Source organism: Nycticebus coucang, chromosome 6, assembly GCF_027406575.1.
Source record: "Nycticebus coucang isolate mNycCou1 chromosome 6, mNycCou1.pri, whole genome shotgun sequence".
In the NCBI taxonomy this organism is placed as follows: domain Eukaryota; kingdom Metazoa; phylum Chordata; class Mammalia; order Primates; family Lorisidae; genus Nycticebus; species Nycticebus coucang.
The window spans coordinates 116,462,742-116,480,716 of NC_069785.1; the positions used below are offsets into that span (position 1 = coordinate 116,462,742).

General features: G+C 42.3%; 1 protein-coding gene across 3 annotated transcripts in view; it reads right to left on the bottom strand.

The window, feature by feature from the left end:
- Positions 1 to 17,975, bottom strand: part of ALG9 (ALG9 alpha-1,2-mannosyltransferase) — a 113,519-nt gene that overhangs the window by 71,345 nt on the left and 24,199 nt on the right. For all 3 annotated transcript variants that reach the window (XR_008380603.1, XM_053593680.1, XM_053593681.1), the window contains exons 7-9: positions 11,142 to 11,229; positions 10,860 to 10,965; positions 1,268 to 1,390 (exon numbers count right to left, since the gene is read on the bottom strand). Coding sequence is in view for 2 of the 3 variants with exons in the window: in XM_053593680.1 (XP_053449655.1) it covers positions 1,268 to 1,390; positions 10,860 to 10,965; positions 11,142 to 11,229 (317 nt within the window). In the remaining variant the exon portion in view is untranslated. The remainder of the gene's footprint in view (positions 1 to 1,267; positions 1,391 to 10,859; positions 10,966 to 11,141; positions 11,230 to 17,975) is intronic.

The following is a 17,975-nucleotide window of genomic DNA, read 5'->3' on the forward strand; positions in this document are numbered from 1 at the left end:
AATTCAGCATGTGAACCTCATTTAGATTTTGCTTAAAACCAACTACAAAACGCTATTTTTCCAGTCAATCTAGGAAATTTGAATATCAACTGAGTCCTGGATGATGTTAAGGAATTACTATTAATTTTGTTAGGATAATGACATTATGGTTAGGTTAAAACAAAAGTCCTAACACAAATCAAATGACTCTGAAGGCTGCTCTAATATTAAAACGCAGTGAAGTTGTTATAAATCATTACCAGTAGAAAAAGAGAACGAAGGTAGAATGAGGAGATCAATCATATGGCATCCAAAATCAGACTGAAAAGTCTGAAATTAAATCTCTTTCCAAACCTCAGATGAATTTCTGCTCAAATCTCTCTTCCATAAAAAGAAAAGATAGGCACTAGATATCCAGCTCCACGACAACTTGAGAAAACACCAGCTGTGCACACAGACTTGGAGCAGACCAAACAAACGGCAAACCACACCTTCCACAGCCAGGCTTTGGAGAAGCACCAGGCTCCTCTTACTTCAGGATCAAATCTGGGGAAATCTTTTTTTGCTCCATTTTTTAAATTTTTGGTTGGAATACTTTTCCAAAGAGTATTTGCCTCTAGCATGAATTATCTTAACCAATCTACCAGGTTAACACACATTTCTTTAAAAAATAGAAGACTCAACTAGGGCTGTCATCTTCTCTTTTTTTTTTTTTTTTTGGAGACAAGAGTCTCACTCTGTGAGTGCCATGGCATCGTTGCTCACAGCAACCTCAAACTCTTGGGCTCAAGTGATCTTCTTGCTTCAGCCTCCCAAGTAGCTGGGACTACTGGGCACCTGCCATGACACCCAGCTCATTTTCTGTTTTTAGTAGAGATGGGGACTCGCTCTTGCTCAGGCCAGTTTCCAACTCCTGAACTCAAGCAATCCACCTACCTCAGCTTCCCAGAGTGCTAGGATGACAGATGTCAGCCACCACGCCTGGCCAGTTGTTACCTTCTAAAATGTTAGAAATGTTTTTGCCTCCCTGGGTGACTGAACAAATTACACTGACTTCCTAACTTAAAAGGATAACAAAGCTCTCTTATGTCAGTTCAATTTGCAACAATTAACCAAATCTTCACCTAGGTTCAAATAATCAGCAAATACAGACTGAAAACTCAATAAGGCAACCATTCCCACAGGAAGACCATGGATAAGAATGAGTGAGGTTCTTCTTCAGGTCTGGGTATACCTTGTTACTTACTCTTCTCCTCCCAGAAAGCCAACCACCTGTTACCCCACTCACCATGAAATCTCTGCAGCAGGTGCTCCATAAGAGAAGTCAGTGGCAAGACCAGAAGAGCCAAAGCAAAGGCTATGTTGAAATTCAGAAATCCATTAATTAAATAGAAATACCAGGGTTCTGTACCTAGGGGAGACACAAGAGGTAAAAAATCATTATTGGATGCTTTCCACATTGACTACAGCACTTGACACATCATGTTCTTTGTTTAAATAACACAGATGATCCTATGCCTCAAGTGAGCGAGAGTCCACAGCCTGCTCTTCCATGCTCAGCCACACACAGGTGCACAAAACCAGAAGACAGGAAGAAAATGGGATTGTTCAAGAAGATTTAGAATGGGTGCCCCCCCATGCTGATTTTGAGGACTTTTCTCCTTATTTGTGGTGTCAGATATCATGAGAAGTATGCACAGACTTGGTTTTGCTAATCAGTTTTCATTAGTAATTGTGTATTTAATGCATGGTCCAAGACAACTCTTATTTTTCCAATGTGCATCAGAGAATAAAGAAAAAAGGTTGGACACCCTTGACAGAAAACAAGTTTCAAATAGTTAGTGTATTGTCTAGATAAACCACTCTATCTAGCACAAATTGCTATGTACAAATGAAACAAATACTTTTTCAGAACTACTAAATAATATAAATATCTTTCAAGCTACATAGAACTAAAATGATAAAAAAAAAAATGCCACTTCAACTTAACTACTCTGTCAACATTCTGCAGACACCAGGAAAAAGAATAACTTTGTTTTCACCTGCTTGTCCCATTTATATTGTAGCATCTTTCCCCTTGATATGCTCAACTGCTATTTTATAGTCATGTACACAGGGCACCATGTGTTTGGTAAAAAGCAACAACTTGTTTTTACCAGGATTATGTTCAGAGAGCCAGGCCCTGCTCAGAAGCTTGAAGGATTCAGAATGAAGCAAAATGACTAAAACCACAAGCCTCCCTCACACTTTTGATTCTTAACTCAAGCTCCTTAAACTCAACTGATGAGCAACAGCCCCCTCTGCACATTTAGCAGGTTCTTCATCAGCTTTTCCCCTCTGTGTGATTACTTCAATCAGGCAGTGAATGACACACACGGGTTTAATCACTGTGTGTTGTGACACCCGCCTTGCACCATAGCAATTTCCTGCAATCAGCATTGCTTAAAAGGGTAATTAGAAGGCAGAGGAATAGTCAGAAAAACCTGACATTCTTGTAGCTTGCACAGCAAAATAAGATTAGAAACCAAACCCATAATGCTGGAAACATTCAAGGGAGAAGGAGGGAGGTTATACTAAGGAAGGTTCAAGTTCAACTGTGTGTCACCTTTGAGGGAAGCTCATGATTTCCTTTCTAAACCCAATAACAGATTATTCATGAACAGAGGTCCTATTTCAGGCCAAGTTCATTAGGGGCATTTTCATCTTGTATTCTTTACAAATAACATTTGGGCTTGAAAACTAATGGATAGTTTTATTTAAAAAATAGAAATATATGTCTTCTCTGGATTTTAATTAATATTTAACAACATATTTCCTAAACTGAGTACTTGAAGATTCAGTTCCAGAGAGGTAAGCTTTTGCACAATGGTCTCTTAACCACCAGTCTAGAGGCAGTGTTCTCAACCTTTGACCTGCTTTTTTTCTTAACAGAAATCTGAGCTTGTGAAGAAAAACCACAGAGTGACCAGAGAGAAATGGAGTCATCCTTTACATCATGTATTACATCATCTATTACAAGGTCTAGACATCAATAGGAAAAAGCCCCTTGTCTCTCCGATATTTGACTGTTTTTTCAAGGAAGCTTTGAAGTTTCTAGATAATATGTATCTTTAACACAACTCACTCTGCCTTCCTATTAGAATCTGCACCCTGTACTCCAAGATGCAGAAACCAAAGTATCAAGTTAGTAAACGCAATTATTCTTATGTGGTTGGAGCTCATAAATAACTTTCTCAGCTGGACTGTGACCATTTCATAATCAACTGTTATTTCCCTGAAGGATGGGGCAAAAACTGGGGGATAAGCCAAGAGTGAAGGAGGTTCAACTAAAAACTTAAAAACAAGGGCAAAAGGGAACAAAAAGAGTGAATTCTGTTAGCCAGTGTTCTCCCCTACCTGGTGACACACCTGCCTTAGGAAATAAAAAGGTATAAACTTTTATCTCTTTCCTGGGAGGTACTTAATGCTGCTGTTCAGAAAGCATTAAAGCTAAACTATGCAGGAAAAAAAAAAACACGTCAGAATGACAAGCTAAGCGGTGAGCTAGTGCAAGGTGTCAGTGAAAGAACGCTGGCAGCTCCGTCTCTGCAGGGAGTGCCGTACCAATCTTCCTTTTTATGGAAAGTCGCTCAGCTTCCTCCATTAAAATGAGCTAAAGGCAGCTTTCAAAGAGGCCAAAAGAAGGGATAATGCTTACTGTTCCATAGATTGAATGAGGGGAACCATTTTACATAACTATAATTTTACAGAACTGTAGGAACTAAATTGTAGTAAGTCATACTTTAAAATGTCAAATTTGTATCACTAAGAGGGAAAAGCCACCAAGTTTCAACGGAAATAATTAACAAAAGGCCAGGCGTGGTGGCTCACGCCTGCAATCCTAGCACTCTGGGAGGCTTAGGTGGGTGGATTGCTGAGCTCAGGAGTTCAAGCCCAGCCTGAGCAAGAGTGAGACCTTATCTCTACTAAAAATAAAAAAAACTGAGGGAGGTTGCTGTGAGCTATGAGAATGCCACAGAACTCCACTGAGGGTGACAAAGTGAGACTCTGTCTCAAAAAGAAAAATTAAAAATTAACAAAAGAACAAAGGCTCTAGAACAGTTCTGGCTGGAGCCAACTGTAAGCAGGACTCAGAGACCCCATGGGGGTTTTTCCTCTGCTGCTGCAAGAATGGGAAAACATGGGCCTTCTAATACAGGGCATTTGCCTTTACCTTCTGAAGCTTCCCAGCCAGTTATCTAACAGACCTTGATAAACGTAAACAGGCAAGGGGATCCTGTCCTATGCAGAAAAGTGGCATCCTGAGTAGACCACTTTTCTTTCTGAGGGAAGAGCATTTCCTGTCGGGGTCCTGAGCCTTCCCCGGGCCTGTGTACTCCTCATCAGAGGGAAGAGCGTTTCCTGTCAGTGCCCTCCCAAGCCTTCCCATGGCCTGTGTCCTCCTCATCAGAGGGAAGGTTTCCTGTCCGTCCTGTGTACGCCTCAACAGAGGGACAAGCGTTTCCTGTCAATGTCCTCCAGAGCCTTCCCCGGGCCTGTGTCCTCCTCATCAGAGGGAAGGTTTCCTGTCAGTGTCCTCCTGAGCCTTTTCCAGGCCTGTGTACTCCTCATCAGAAGGAAGAACATTTCCTGTCAGTGACCTCCTGAGCCTTCCCCGGGCCTATGTACTTCTCATCAGAGGGAAGAGCACTGCCTATCAGTCACCTCCCGAGCCTTCTCCGGGCCTGTGTCCTCCTCATCAGAGGGAATAGTGTTTCCTGTCAGTGACCTCCCGAGCCTTCCCCGGGCCTGTGTCCTCCTCATCAGAGGGAAGAGCGTTTCCTGTCAGTGACCTCCCGAGCCTTCCTGGGGCCTGTATCCTCCTCATCAGAGGGAAGAGCGTTTCCTGTCAGTGACCTCCCCAGCCTTCCCCGGGCCTGTGTCCTCCTCATCAGAGGGAAGAGTGTTTCCTGTCAGTGACCTCCCAAGCCTTCCCCGGGCCTGTGTCCTCCTCATCAGAGGGAAGAGCGTTTCCTGTCAGTGACCTCCCAGCCTTCCTAGGGCCTGTGTCCTCCTCATCAGAGGGAAGAGCGTTTCCTGTCAGTGACCTCCCCAGCCTTCCCGGGGCCTGTGTCCTCCTCATCAGAGGGAAGAGTGTTTCCTGTCAGTGTCCTACAGAGCCTTCTCTGGGCCTGTGTACTCCTCATCAGAGGGACAAGTGTTTCCTGTCAGTGTCCTCCAGAGACTTCCCATGGCCTGTGTACTCCTCATCGGAGGGAAGAGCGTTTCCTGTCGGTGTTCTCTCAAGCCTTCCCCAGGCCTGTGTACTCCTCATCAGAGGGACAAGTGTTTCCTGTCAGTGTCCTCCAGAGACTTCCCATGGCCTGTGTACTCCTCATCGGAGGGAAGAGCGTTTCCTGTCGGTGTTCTCTCAAGCCTTCCCCAGGCCTGTGTACTCCTCATCAGAGGGACAAGTGTTTCCTGTCAGTGTCCTCCAGAGACTTCCCATGGCCTGTGTACTCCTCATCAGAGGGAAGAGCGTTTCCTGTCGGTGTCCTCTCAAGCCTTCCACAGGCCTGTGTACTCCTCATCAAAGTCCCACTCTTCACTCACCAGACAAAAATACTTGTTGACATCAACACATGAGAACTTGAAATGTTTCAAGAGGCAAAATCAGTGCCAAGACCCATCTTTTTTTTTTTTTTTGGCAACACTAAATTTCACTTCCTGATCTTTGATCCCATAGAGATGTTCTGCCTATGACTTTGCAATTTTAGTCTTCACTATTCTAAATTTCCTTGATGCCATGTATTCTCTACTTCATCCAAACACTCGTCTTTCTTCAAAAAAAAAAAAAGCGTCCAGTGCAGAGCTCCCTGGTGAAAGGGAGCCTGTCAGTGTGCTTGTCACTCAGCCACCCGAGCTCTCCAGGGACTCACAAACCTTCAAGGGGGCTCCTTCCCAACCATTCTATAGATCAGATCTTATCTTCTACTACCCCCAATTCATGCTGTATGTTTTTGCAAGTTTATCCTATAGTCTCAATAGCCAAACTCCAGGGTTTTGCTAAGGGTGTTTTCAGTGGAAAGAGTAAGGGCTTTGGAGTTAGATAACTTTGGAGTTTTAGTCCATTTCTGCTATTTATTCAACTACATGGCACTTTCCTCCCCACCTCAACTTTCATTTCCTTATCTAGGAATAAAGACCAATAATGCCTATCTCATTAGGCATGTTTCTGTGAGGGGAAGAAGACAGTATGTGTAGAATTTCTGGCATATAATAGGCCTTCAATAAATAGAAGCTACTATAATCAATTTCTGTGAAAAAGGACTCCTTTGTTTCCCCTGGCTTCAAAACAAAGGGGTCAACTCAGAACTGAAATGTGTCATCAGCATATGCTATTAGCCAAGAAAGTATAAAGAGGTCCCTTTGAAAACCAAGAATAATAGAGGGGGTAAATATTTATATGATTACAATCATCACAGAGAGACTGAAATTACTTTGTTTAGGCCTTAATAGTCACTACCTAATATTCAGCCAATACTATAAAACTAATATTTTTCAAAAGACTTCAGTACTCAATCTTTTTGCCTTGGCAATCCCTATACCTGACATTCTATCTGTCTGAAATGCACCCCCCTAACCTCTACACTCCCACTCTTCATTCCAGGCTCTGCTCAAGAACTATACCTTTTCTGAAGCCACCAGAGGGACCTGCTCCTGTGATTCCCTGACTGTCTCTGCATTGCAGCATATAATACAACATCCCGTAATTATCAGTGTCTACAGCCTTATTAGACAGCAAGTTCCAAGAGGACAAATTTTAAGTGATCAAAAGTAATTTACTCAGCATTTCTTTAACTAAAATCTATTTATCCATGCATCCAAGAAGTATTTATAGATAAAAAAGAAGCAATTATAGGCTTCTTACAGATGGGCAACAGTGCCAAGAGGTGTAGCAAAAACTACCTGCATGATGGATTTTTAATTTTCAGGTAAGAAACTGTCTGGTTATTAAAGTTAACAAGGCACTTAGAGCAGGAGACTCTTGTGAAATAGCCAAAATAATGCTAAACAATACCAAATACTTCCAAGTAAAGTGAAAGAGCTAGAGTTTCCAAGACAAAAGACAACTTGTCTCTCCATCTGACAATTTTATAGCATCAAAGCAACTGTTGTCTCATATCTGTAATCCTAGCAGTCGGGAGGTTGAGACTGGAGGATCACTTGATCTCAGGAGTTTGACACCAGCCTGAGCAAGAGCAAGACCCCGTCACTACTGAAAATAGAAAAAGACTGAGGCAAGAGGATCTCTTGAGCCCAGGAGTTTGAGGTTGCTGTGAGCTATGATGAGGGCTACCCACCAGGATGACAGAGTGAGACTCTGTCTCAGAAAAAAAGGTCTTTGATATTTACTATATGGAAATACCAATTATGATAAAATTTCTGGTTTAAAAGCATTTTATGCCACCAATCACCTGCGGTGCATCTTACAAGGGTACATGAGAAACTTACCCTGTTTCCCCGAAAATAAGACAGTGTCTTATTTTAAGGTGTGCTCCCAAAGATGCGCTAGGTCTTATTTTCAGGGGACATCTTATCTTTCCTGTAAGTAGGTCTTATTTTCGGGGAAACGGGGTAGTAAATGTAGAATATAAATGGCTTAACACAATAACTAAGAAAATGCCAGGAAGGCTATGTTAACCAGTGTGATGAAAATGTGTCAAACGGTCTATAAAACCAGTGTATGGTGCCCCATGACTGCATTAATATACACAGCTATGATTTAATAATAAAAAAATAATAATAAAATAAAAGCATTTTATGGGCCAGGTGTAATGGCTCACACCTGTAATCCCAGCGCTTTGGGAGGCCAAGGCAGAAGGATCACTTTTAAGACCAGGAGTTCAAGACCAGCCTAAGTAACAGCAAGACTGTCTTTACAAAAAATACAAAACATTAGCCAGATGTAATGATGTGCACCTATTAGTCCCAGCTACTCAGGTGGCTGAGGAAGAAGGATCGCTCAAACCCAGAAGCTTGAGGCTACAGTTAGCTATGACCAAGCTACTGCACTCCAACCTGGGTGACAGAGCAAGACCCCATCACTTAAAAAGGGGGGGAGGGCCTTTTGCATTTATTATTCTTACCTGGTTAACAGGTCTTACCCAAGTGATTTTAGGACATAGGACACTAACATTACTTGATGGATCCTCCAGAATTCAGTCATTACTTTCTAACAAATCTCTACTACAAACCTGGAATATACAAAGAATTTCTACTCCTAATATGGAAGTAGTCTCTCTGCAGGCCTGCTAAAGCAAAAAGGAGGTAACACTCTTTAAAAGGATGGAAATCAGACTAAAAAAAATTGTCAAATTCAGAAATGAGATGAAAGTACAAACATTCTACAATCAAGGAGCAACACCCCAGAGTCTGCATGACCACAGGACTGCACCAGTCCTGTTAATGGCCTGTGACACAGTGCTCTCTGTCCTAACAAGGCTTTTGCTACCACTAGGGAAGTAATCAGCTCTTGAACACCCAAAATAGCAAAATGTGAAATGCAGCAGTTTCATCAAAGTAGGCAGAAAGAAACCCCCAGGACTCTTTCACAGTAAAAGACTGAAATGACCAGAAAATGCCAGTGTCCAAGGAAAGACTGGCCACAGTTCCGCTGGATCCCAAAACCTACTGCAGGGGTCCCTGACCAATCCACTGCAAACTAGAAACATAACCTTCAATCAGAATTTATTCTTTCTTTCCTCCTTTCCCAAGTAAGCTAATTATTTCTAAATTTACAAACCTCACCAATCTAGAGGGCTACAAAAAAAACTATCACTTTCATATTCTCTCGCAATTTTATAAATAAGCAGTCTGAATATCAATATAGTATAACTAATTCAGGAAGGTGGAAAAGCCAGTTTTACAAAATTAACACAAATTAACCTATTAATTAATGTATCCATCCCTACAGAGTGGATATTATGTGGCCAATAGGTTCTGTGGAAAATGACAATCTGGGTCGAAGGCCTTTGATTGTCCTGTGTAACAAAACAAAATTTTACAAAACAAGGGCAATTACAAACATGCATATTCTCCCTAGCTAAAGGGAGACATCTAGAGGCAAAAGCTTCACCGCAGGGGCCATTCTCACGTCCTCAGAGATACAGCCACAAAGGAGCCTTTTCAAAGTTCTTTTACTTAGTGATTATTCTCTAACCTAACCACACGGTTTGTGAAGTCAATTCATTTCACAAACCACTACTTATTTTAACATATTGCTTGACATCCAAAATGACAATATAGTATTCCCTAAATCACAGAAGGCTCAAATAAATCTCATTTATTTTCTTACTTTAAGTCTCCACGTTCAACCTGTTGGTTCTAATGGCCAAGTGGCACAGGCCATTAGAACAACAGAACCTGATCAGAGGTACAGACTGAGATACAGTGACCTGCTTCATAGCAGAGGCCTAAGGCAATCACGAATATAGAATGCTCTAAGACCTTCAAAAGATTTAGGCAGGAGAAACTACACTTATTTTAATGAAAAAACTGCCTCATAAAGTGTTTACTGTCCTGGTCGATCTGACCCGAAAGATCTCTAGCTCCTCCCCTTAAAAGTATAACCAACTCGGGCGGCGCCTGTGGCTCAGTCGGTAAGGCGCTGGCCTCATATACCGAGGGTGGCGGGTTCAAACCCGGCCCTGGCTGAACTGCAACCAAAAAATAGCTGGACATTGTGGCGGGCGCCTGTAGTCCCAGCTACTCGGGAGGCTGAGGCAAGAGAATCGCTTAAGCCCAGGAGTTGGAGGTTGCTGTGAGCTATGTGATGCCACGGCACTCTACCGAGGGCCATTAAGTAAGACTCTGTCTCTAAAAAAAAAAAAAAAAAACTATAACCAACTCAAATGCTCTCCTGGGCCAAATACAACTGGCTCAGAGGCTGGCTGAGAGGCATCAGGGAAGGGTAGGGATGAAGGAAACCTGAAGAAAGCATCCCACACTAAAGGCATTCGATTTTTTTTTTCTCTTAACCCCAAGCTGGCCAACTACCCCCACATGCTGACCCCGGAGCAGCTCCATATGTTATACTTTATTTATAGACTTTCCAAACTCTCTCTCTCCTGGTATTAAAGTAATACAATTTTTTTTTTAAATGAACATCAAATGTATATATGGATAGAAAATGCCTGCAGGGGGCAGCGCCTGTGGCTCAGTCGGTGAGGCGCCGGCCACATATAACGAGGGTGGTGGGTTCGAACCCGGCTCCGGCCAAACTGCAACCAAAAAAATAGCCGGGCATTGTGGCGGGCACCTGTAGTCCCAGCTACTCGGGAGGCTGAGGCAAGAGAATTGCTTAAGCCCAGGAGGTGGAAGTTGCTGTGAGCTGTGTGAGGCCACGGCACTCTACCGAGGGCCATAAAGTGAGACTCTGTCTCTACAAAAAAAAAAAAAAAAAAAAAAAGAAAGAAAATGCCTGCAGGAATATACTACCAGGTATTAACAATAGCTACATGGAGATGATGGAAATACATTGTTTTTCTTCTTTTGTTATCACTGATTTTCTAATAAGAGGAGAAAAAACGTAACTTTTAATTAAAAAAAATAGCACTGAAACCTTGGCATGCCCAACAAAGTCCCCAAAACTCTGAACGTAGAAGTAACTGAGAGCAGGACAGAGAGTATCTATGTATCACCTTAGTCAGGGAGAAATATTTGAATGGCTACATGTCATCACTACGCTATATTCAAGTGTCATTCTATTTTTAAAATAGGAAAAGATAATCACCAGGAAAGAAATGCTGTTAATGAAACGAGGCAACTGAATTAAAATTTTGAAGCTCAGACAAATTAAGCTATCTCCTAACACTGTCCCAAATTTCATAAAGCCTTACCATAAAGATCAGGTCCATGAGGAGTAAAAATATTATACAAAACAATATTGAGCGGTGCGATCACCAACTTCCCATAATAGTAGCTGTCAATGGCCACCACAGGCACCTACAACACAGCAGAAAATACACAGCAATTGTAAAGTTTTGCTTTGGAGACATTCTCAAAATGCTAATGGGAAAAATATGAGAATGAAAAATAACATCAACTCCTAATGTTCCCTTTTTTCACATCAAAGTTCTTCTTTCAAGTTTAGAATAAAACAAGAAAAAAAGAAAACTCACCAGAAAGAGTATTAGGGCCACCAGTGACCAACGAAAGAAACTCTTCCACCTCTGTTTCATGATCAGCAAATCAAAGGCGATGGGTAAACTATTTAACAGAGAAACAGAAAGTGGGGGGTAAAATAAAATACTGACAAAGACATGTCAGATTCACACACACCTCCTGCTGAACTGAGAATAAGATGTCTCTGCCAGTTACCATGAGAGAAAAAACAAATGAGAGGATGTCTTCTCAAAAATGGACTGTGTCTACATGGGCTTGACCAGGGTGCTATGCAAGAAATGTAATACTGAGCTGCCAAATGAACCCAAGTTACACACACTTACGTGTGAGAGACATTTAAGGTAAGTTAATTGTAAGTAACTGTGCCCTGTTGTCCTACACTCATGCTACCAAATAACTAAGCACCGACCTCTCCCTTCCATGATTTCCTAGGATTTTAGTTATGTAATGATGTTACAAACTTTGACTTCAATTCCGATAGACCTCCTTCCAATGCTATTTGCTCTTTTTCCTCTTACTTAAATTCCTCAAACATGTAGCATATCTGTGTTGCCCATCTCACTATTTCTTCCGTAAGGCCTTGGTAGCAAGCTAGTAAGACTGGCACAGGTGCACAGGAACCTCCTCTTGGCAAGACCCAGAATCTTTCCACAAGCTCCATCTCCCTGTGTCTTTCTGCTGCACCGGACACAAAACATCTGCTGCTCCCTGTGCTTTTCCTTCTTCCCTTGTGCTCTTTTCTGCACTGCTTTTTTCCTACCCTGGCACCACAGTCATATTTCCCAAAGTAACTACTTATCTCCATAGGTGCTTTCCCTTTTATTGAGTGAACAAACACCTTCCCAACCATGACTTCCAAATCGAGGACACCAGTCAGGGCCTTTAACCCATACTCCAGTCACACAGAATTCTCTCGCCACACCAATCTATTCACACAGAAAATCTACTCAAATGTCAATTACAGGCTCCCTTCTCACCCTCTCCATAAAATCTTCACAGAACCAGTACTTCCCACCTTTGAATTCACATGGCACTAGCATCTCTATCATTTATTTGGCGATGTTGTGCTGTGGTGGACATGACTTGAACTTCCACATTCTAGTATGTACATTTTGTATTTAACATTTTATGTTTTTTGTCCCCTCAACTAGTTGTATTTCCATAGCACCTGTATTTTTCCTTTCACAAGTCATTATACGTTGAATTATTTGTTCAATGTCTATCGTTACTAATAAAAGTTCCAAAAGGGCAGGAATGAAGACTGTCTAATTTATACAGTATCAGTAGTGCCAAGCACAAAGTATTTAGTAAGTGATGCTAGCAGACCACTGAATGATTGTGATCTTGAAATCACATATCAAAGTTAAAGGCAGTCGAGTCAAACTGTGCCACCCAAATTTAACTCAGTGAAACTCAACGTAGATGGAACACAGAGTAAAAGGATTGGAGAAACTGACAAAAGGAGGCTAGAGAGGCAAAAAATGGGGAAGATAATGCAGGACTTTCTGGATCACCTTTCACTGTGGACACTATAAAGCAAGGCTGGCAAATTTATTTTTGACCACTACAATTTCTTTTGTGTTTTTTATTTTTTAAGTTTGTATATATTCATGGAGTACAAGTACATTGATATATTCCATGTGCTGAAGTCAGGGCCCGAAGTGCATCCATCACTAGAGAAATGCACATTGTACCCACCTAGCAACACGCCACCATCTCCGCCCCATTCCTCCCCCACCCCCAGCGTCTTCATTGTCTATCCACATGCACACCTTGCGACCCCCCCGCACCAAGTGTCTCCACTATCACCCACACTCTCTCCACATGCACACATTACCCCCTACCCCTCACCCCTCCCAGCATCTTCACTATCACCCCACACTCTCTTCCACATGCACACATTACCCCTACCCCTCACCCCTCCCAGCGTCTTCACTGTCACCCCACACTCTCTTCTACATGCAAACTTTACCCCTACCCCTCCCAGCGTCTTCAGTCTCCCACCCCACACTCTCTTCCACATGCACACATTACCCCCTACTCCTCACCCCTCCCAGCGTCTTCACTGTCACTCCACTCTCTTCCACATGCACACATTACCCCTACCCCCCACCCCTCTAAGCATCTCCAGTGTCTATCACCCCACACTGTCTTCCACATGCACACATTATTGAGCTTCCACTCACAAGTGAGAACGTAAATATTTGTCTTTCTGTGTCTGAGTTGTTTCACTTAAGATAATGTCCTCCAGTTCCATCCATGTTGCTACAATACACAGAATTTCATTCCTTTTTATGGTTGAATAGTATTCCATTGTGAATATATAACACAATTTTCTTTAATCCTAAAGTGATTAGGACATCCTAAGTGAGGGATACTTAGGTTGATTCCATCTCTTTGCTGTTGTAAACAGTGCTGTGATACACGAGCTCAGGTATTCCTTTGATATATTCATTTATTTTCCTTTAGGTAGATGCCCAATAAGTGGGATTTCTGGATGGTACCATAGATCTATTTTTAGTTGAGAAATCTCCATACTATTTTTCATAGAGATTGTACTAATTTACATTTCTACCAACAGTGTAGAAGAGCTCCCCTTTCTCCACACCCTTACCAACATCTGTTATTTTTTGTCTTTTTAATAATAACCATTCTCATTAATGTACAATGATATCTCACAGTGGTTTAATTTCCATTTCTCTGATGACTAGTGATGTTGAACATTTTTTCATATGCTTGTTGGCCATTTCCTTGTCTTACTTTGAAAAATGTCTATTCATGGCTTGGCGCCCATAGCATAGTGGTTACAGCAACAGCCAGAGCCAGATACAGCAAGGCCGGCAGGTTCAAACCCAGCCCAGGCCAGCTAAGCAATAATGACAACTGCCACAGAAAAATAGCTGGGTGTTGTGGTGGGCGCCTGTAGTTATACTTGGGAGGCTGAGGCAAGAGAATCGATTAAGCCCAAGAGTTTGAGGTTGCTGTGAGTTGTGACACATGAAAAAGTCTATTCATGTCCTTAGCCCACTATTTTTAATTGGAGAAAGGCATAAAAATGCATCTGATATGTATACACACAGAGAATCAGAGTGATCACTTCATAGCCCACTTTTTTTTTTTAAAGGTTTTATTTTATTTATTATTTTTTGGTATCACAGCTCATAGCAACCTCCAGATGCCCGGCCATTTTTTGTTGCAGTTTGGCCAGGGCCAGGTTTGAACCCGCCACCCTTGGTATATGGGGCTGGTGCCCTACTCACTGAGCCACAGGCACCACCCCCATAGCCGACTTTTTAATGGGATTATTTAAGTTTTTTTTGGTTGTTGTTGAGTTCCTTGTAAATTCTCTATTAGTCCTCTATCAGATGGATAGTTAGCAAATATTTTCTCTCATTCCACAGGTTATCTGTTCACTCTGTTGATTATTTCTTTTGCTGTGCAGAACCTTCGCGTCCTTTTTCTTCCTTGTGTAATTCTTTTACAAAACCTAACAGTTGTACATTTTCATGATAGTGAATACTGACCTTTCGTTTTCATTTTAAGACTTAAGTATTTCTTTCTTTTTTTTTTTTGAGACAGAGCCTCAAGCTGTTGCCCTAGGTAGAGTGCCTTGACATCACAGATCACAGCAATCTCCAACTCTTGGGCTCAAGCGATTCTCCTGCCTCTGCCTCCCAAGTAGCTGGGACTACAGGCACCTACAACAACACCCGGCTATTTTTCGGTTGCAGCCGTCATTGTTGTTCGGTGAGCCCAGGCTGGATTTGAACCCGCCAGCTCAGGTGTATGTGGCTGACACCTTAGCCGCTTGAGTCACAGGCTTATTTCCTGTAGGCCTAGTCTAGTGGTGATAAGCGTTTGCTTGTCTGGGAAAAACTATTTCTCTTTCATTTATGAAGCTTATTCTGGCAGGATACAGAATTCTTAGCTGATATATAATTTTTTTCCTCTCCCTGCTCTTTGAAAATGCCATCCCAGGCTTACCACTCGTAGTACAATAGTTATGGCACCAGCCACATACACTAAGACTGGCGGGTTTAAACCCAGCCCAGGCCAGCTAAACAATGACAACTGCGACAAACAATAGCCAGGTGTTGTGGCGGGCGCCTGCAGTCCCAGCTACTTGGGAGGCTGCGGCAAGAGACTTGCTCAAGCCCAAGAGTTTGAGGTTGCTGTGAGCTACGATGTCACAGCACTCTACTGAGGGCAACATAGTGAGACTCTGTCTCAAAGGGAAAAAAAAAAAAAGAAAATGCCATCCCATTCTTTTCTGGACTGTAAGGTTTCTGAGAAAATGTATGTGGTTAATCTAATAGTTTCTTTATAGGTGACTAGATGCTTTTCTCTTACTAATTTTAAGATTCTCACTTTGATTTTAGACATTCTGAAAATAATATGCAATGGTGAAGTCCTTCTTGCAATATATTTGCCTAGGGATCACAGAGCCTCTTTGTATCTAGATATCTAACTCTCTTGGCTAGACTTAGGAAGGTTTCATTATTTCCTTAAATTGTTTTTCTAAACATTTTTACTTCTCTTTCCCCTCAGGAATATAAATAATTCATAAGTTTGGTCACCTTATGTCCTAGATGTATCAAAGGCTTTATTGATTCTTTTGTATTCTTTGTTCTTTATTTTTGTCTGAATAATTTCAAAGATCTAACTTCAAGTTCTGAGATACTACATACTTCCCTATGCTTGCTCTAGACTAGCTTTTGGATGTATTTTGCATTCTCTTTAATGAATTACAATTCCAGAATTTATTTTTAAAGATATCTTTATCTCCTTGGTATATTTCTCATTTATAACCTGAACTGATTGATTTCTTCGTAGTGGCTTTCAGATTTCGCTTGCATCTCATCAAGTTTCTTTAAAATTAACAGTGTGAATTCTTTACTTGGCATTTTGAGTTCTTTTGAGTGGGACCTGTGGCTGGATAACTGCTGTGGTCCTTTGGTAGTTCATATCTCCTTGTTTCCTCATTCCTTCTGTGTCCTTCTGTTGACACCTGCTTATCTGGCGTTCTAATCACTCCTTCCAATTTTCTGAAATTGCTTTCACAGGGAGAATTTTTTTCCTGCAGATGTATATATGTTATTGGTTGAGTAGGAAACTTTGGCTTTGATTCTGGGTGCCAATGGTAGTGTGATCCTTAAATGATTTCTTTAGCAATACACAGGATCAGTGGTATCTGTGATTTCCTCAGTGGATTTGGGTACAGTATTAGTTGAGGCTATGGTGAAGTTTTGCTAAGGACTTAGAAGCTAACTGAGCCAATCTTCAGAACCTAGTGATGGCAGCAGTGGGCTGCCTGTCTACTTTTAGGCTGCAGGGCAGCTTATGCTAGTCCTGGTCGTTAGAGGGTCCTGGAGGGTCAATTCTTGGCTTACTCAGAAGCTAGGAGTGGGAGCAATGGGCTGGGTGTGGGCAGGTTCTCAGACCCCTGGGCAGCTGCTGTGATGTGGGTAATGGCAGTAGCAATAGCAGAGTGACCCACCAGGACCCACACAGTCTGTGTTACTATTGTTAGGAGCTGCAACAGGTTGGGAGGCTACTCTCTACTCCCACAGCAGGGCAGTGTGCATGGACCCAAGTGTTAGAGCTTGCTCTTCTCTGGCCCTCCCCAGGCAGGTGGTAACTGCACCTACATGGCCTTAAACTTGGCCCGAGGGTGGTTCATAGTCCAGCATTAAATTCTCAAAATGATATTAACTGTGAGCCTTTGACTAGTGAGGGCAGGGCCCCACTTAGTCAAGGAAGGTGGGCAAAATGCTGTGGGGAGTGCAGTCCACCTGTCTCACTCTCACAGTAGCCCAGGGCAGTGAGTACGGTCCTAGGTGTGTGTCTCAGAGAACCTGGGGTCCCTCTTCCTTCACAGGTCTGGCAGCAGCTACAGTGACAGCAGCCTACGCTTAGCCTGAGGGTAAGGTGCTGAACTTTTTATTCAGAAGACCTGCAGGCCACTTGTGGTCTCTGCTGCATATTCTTCTGCATGTGTGAGTGCATTGTTTTTAAACGACCTTTTAAAAATACAAAAACTATTCTCAATTCTCAGGCTGTATACAAACAGGCTGGATAGATCTGGCCCATGGGCCACAGTTGCCAACCCTGGTGACATAAAAAAATGGGGAAACTGTTACAGAGTTTAAAACAGGGGAGTGAGTGATGTGACCACATTTGCATGTTAGAAAGATAACTATGGTTTGAGTGTGGAGAGCAGATTTGCAGTGGTTTAAGATTAGAGATGAGAAGATCATTTAGGAAGCTTTGGAATAATCCAGGAGCAGAGGGGGTAAAGACAAGTACTTAGATTCAGAATATATTTAGATGATACAATAAATTAACAGGATGTAGGGAAAAGAATCACAGATAATTTTCAGGTTTCTGGCTCAGTATTAAAGAGAAAGTGGCACATTTACTACAATAGAAACATAGATAAAGGCATAGATACAGAGGGAAGATGTTAGTCCAGGAGGTATCTAGGCTGCTAGGAGGATATTCGTGAAGTTCAGGAGAGATGACTGGACTCCCATATATTAGGATATGGGAGCCATCAAGAGGGTTGAGAGGCAGCACAAAGTGCAGTAGAGAGCCTAAGATAAAAATCTTGAGGAATATAATAATTTGAGGATGGGAGGCGGAGCAAGATGGCAGCCGAGTAACAGCTTCCTTGCATCTGGGCACCGTGAGTCTGGGGAGATAGGATTCCAGGCATCTCTGGCTGGTGGGAACCGCCTATCATCACTCCTATGAGGATACAGGGAGTCAGCGAGAGACTTCTGGACCCCAAGAGGAGGACTAAAACAGTGGAAAACCGGCAAGTGGTCGCG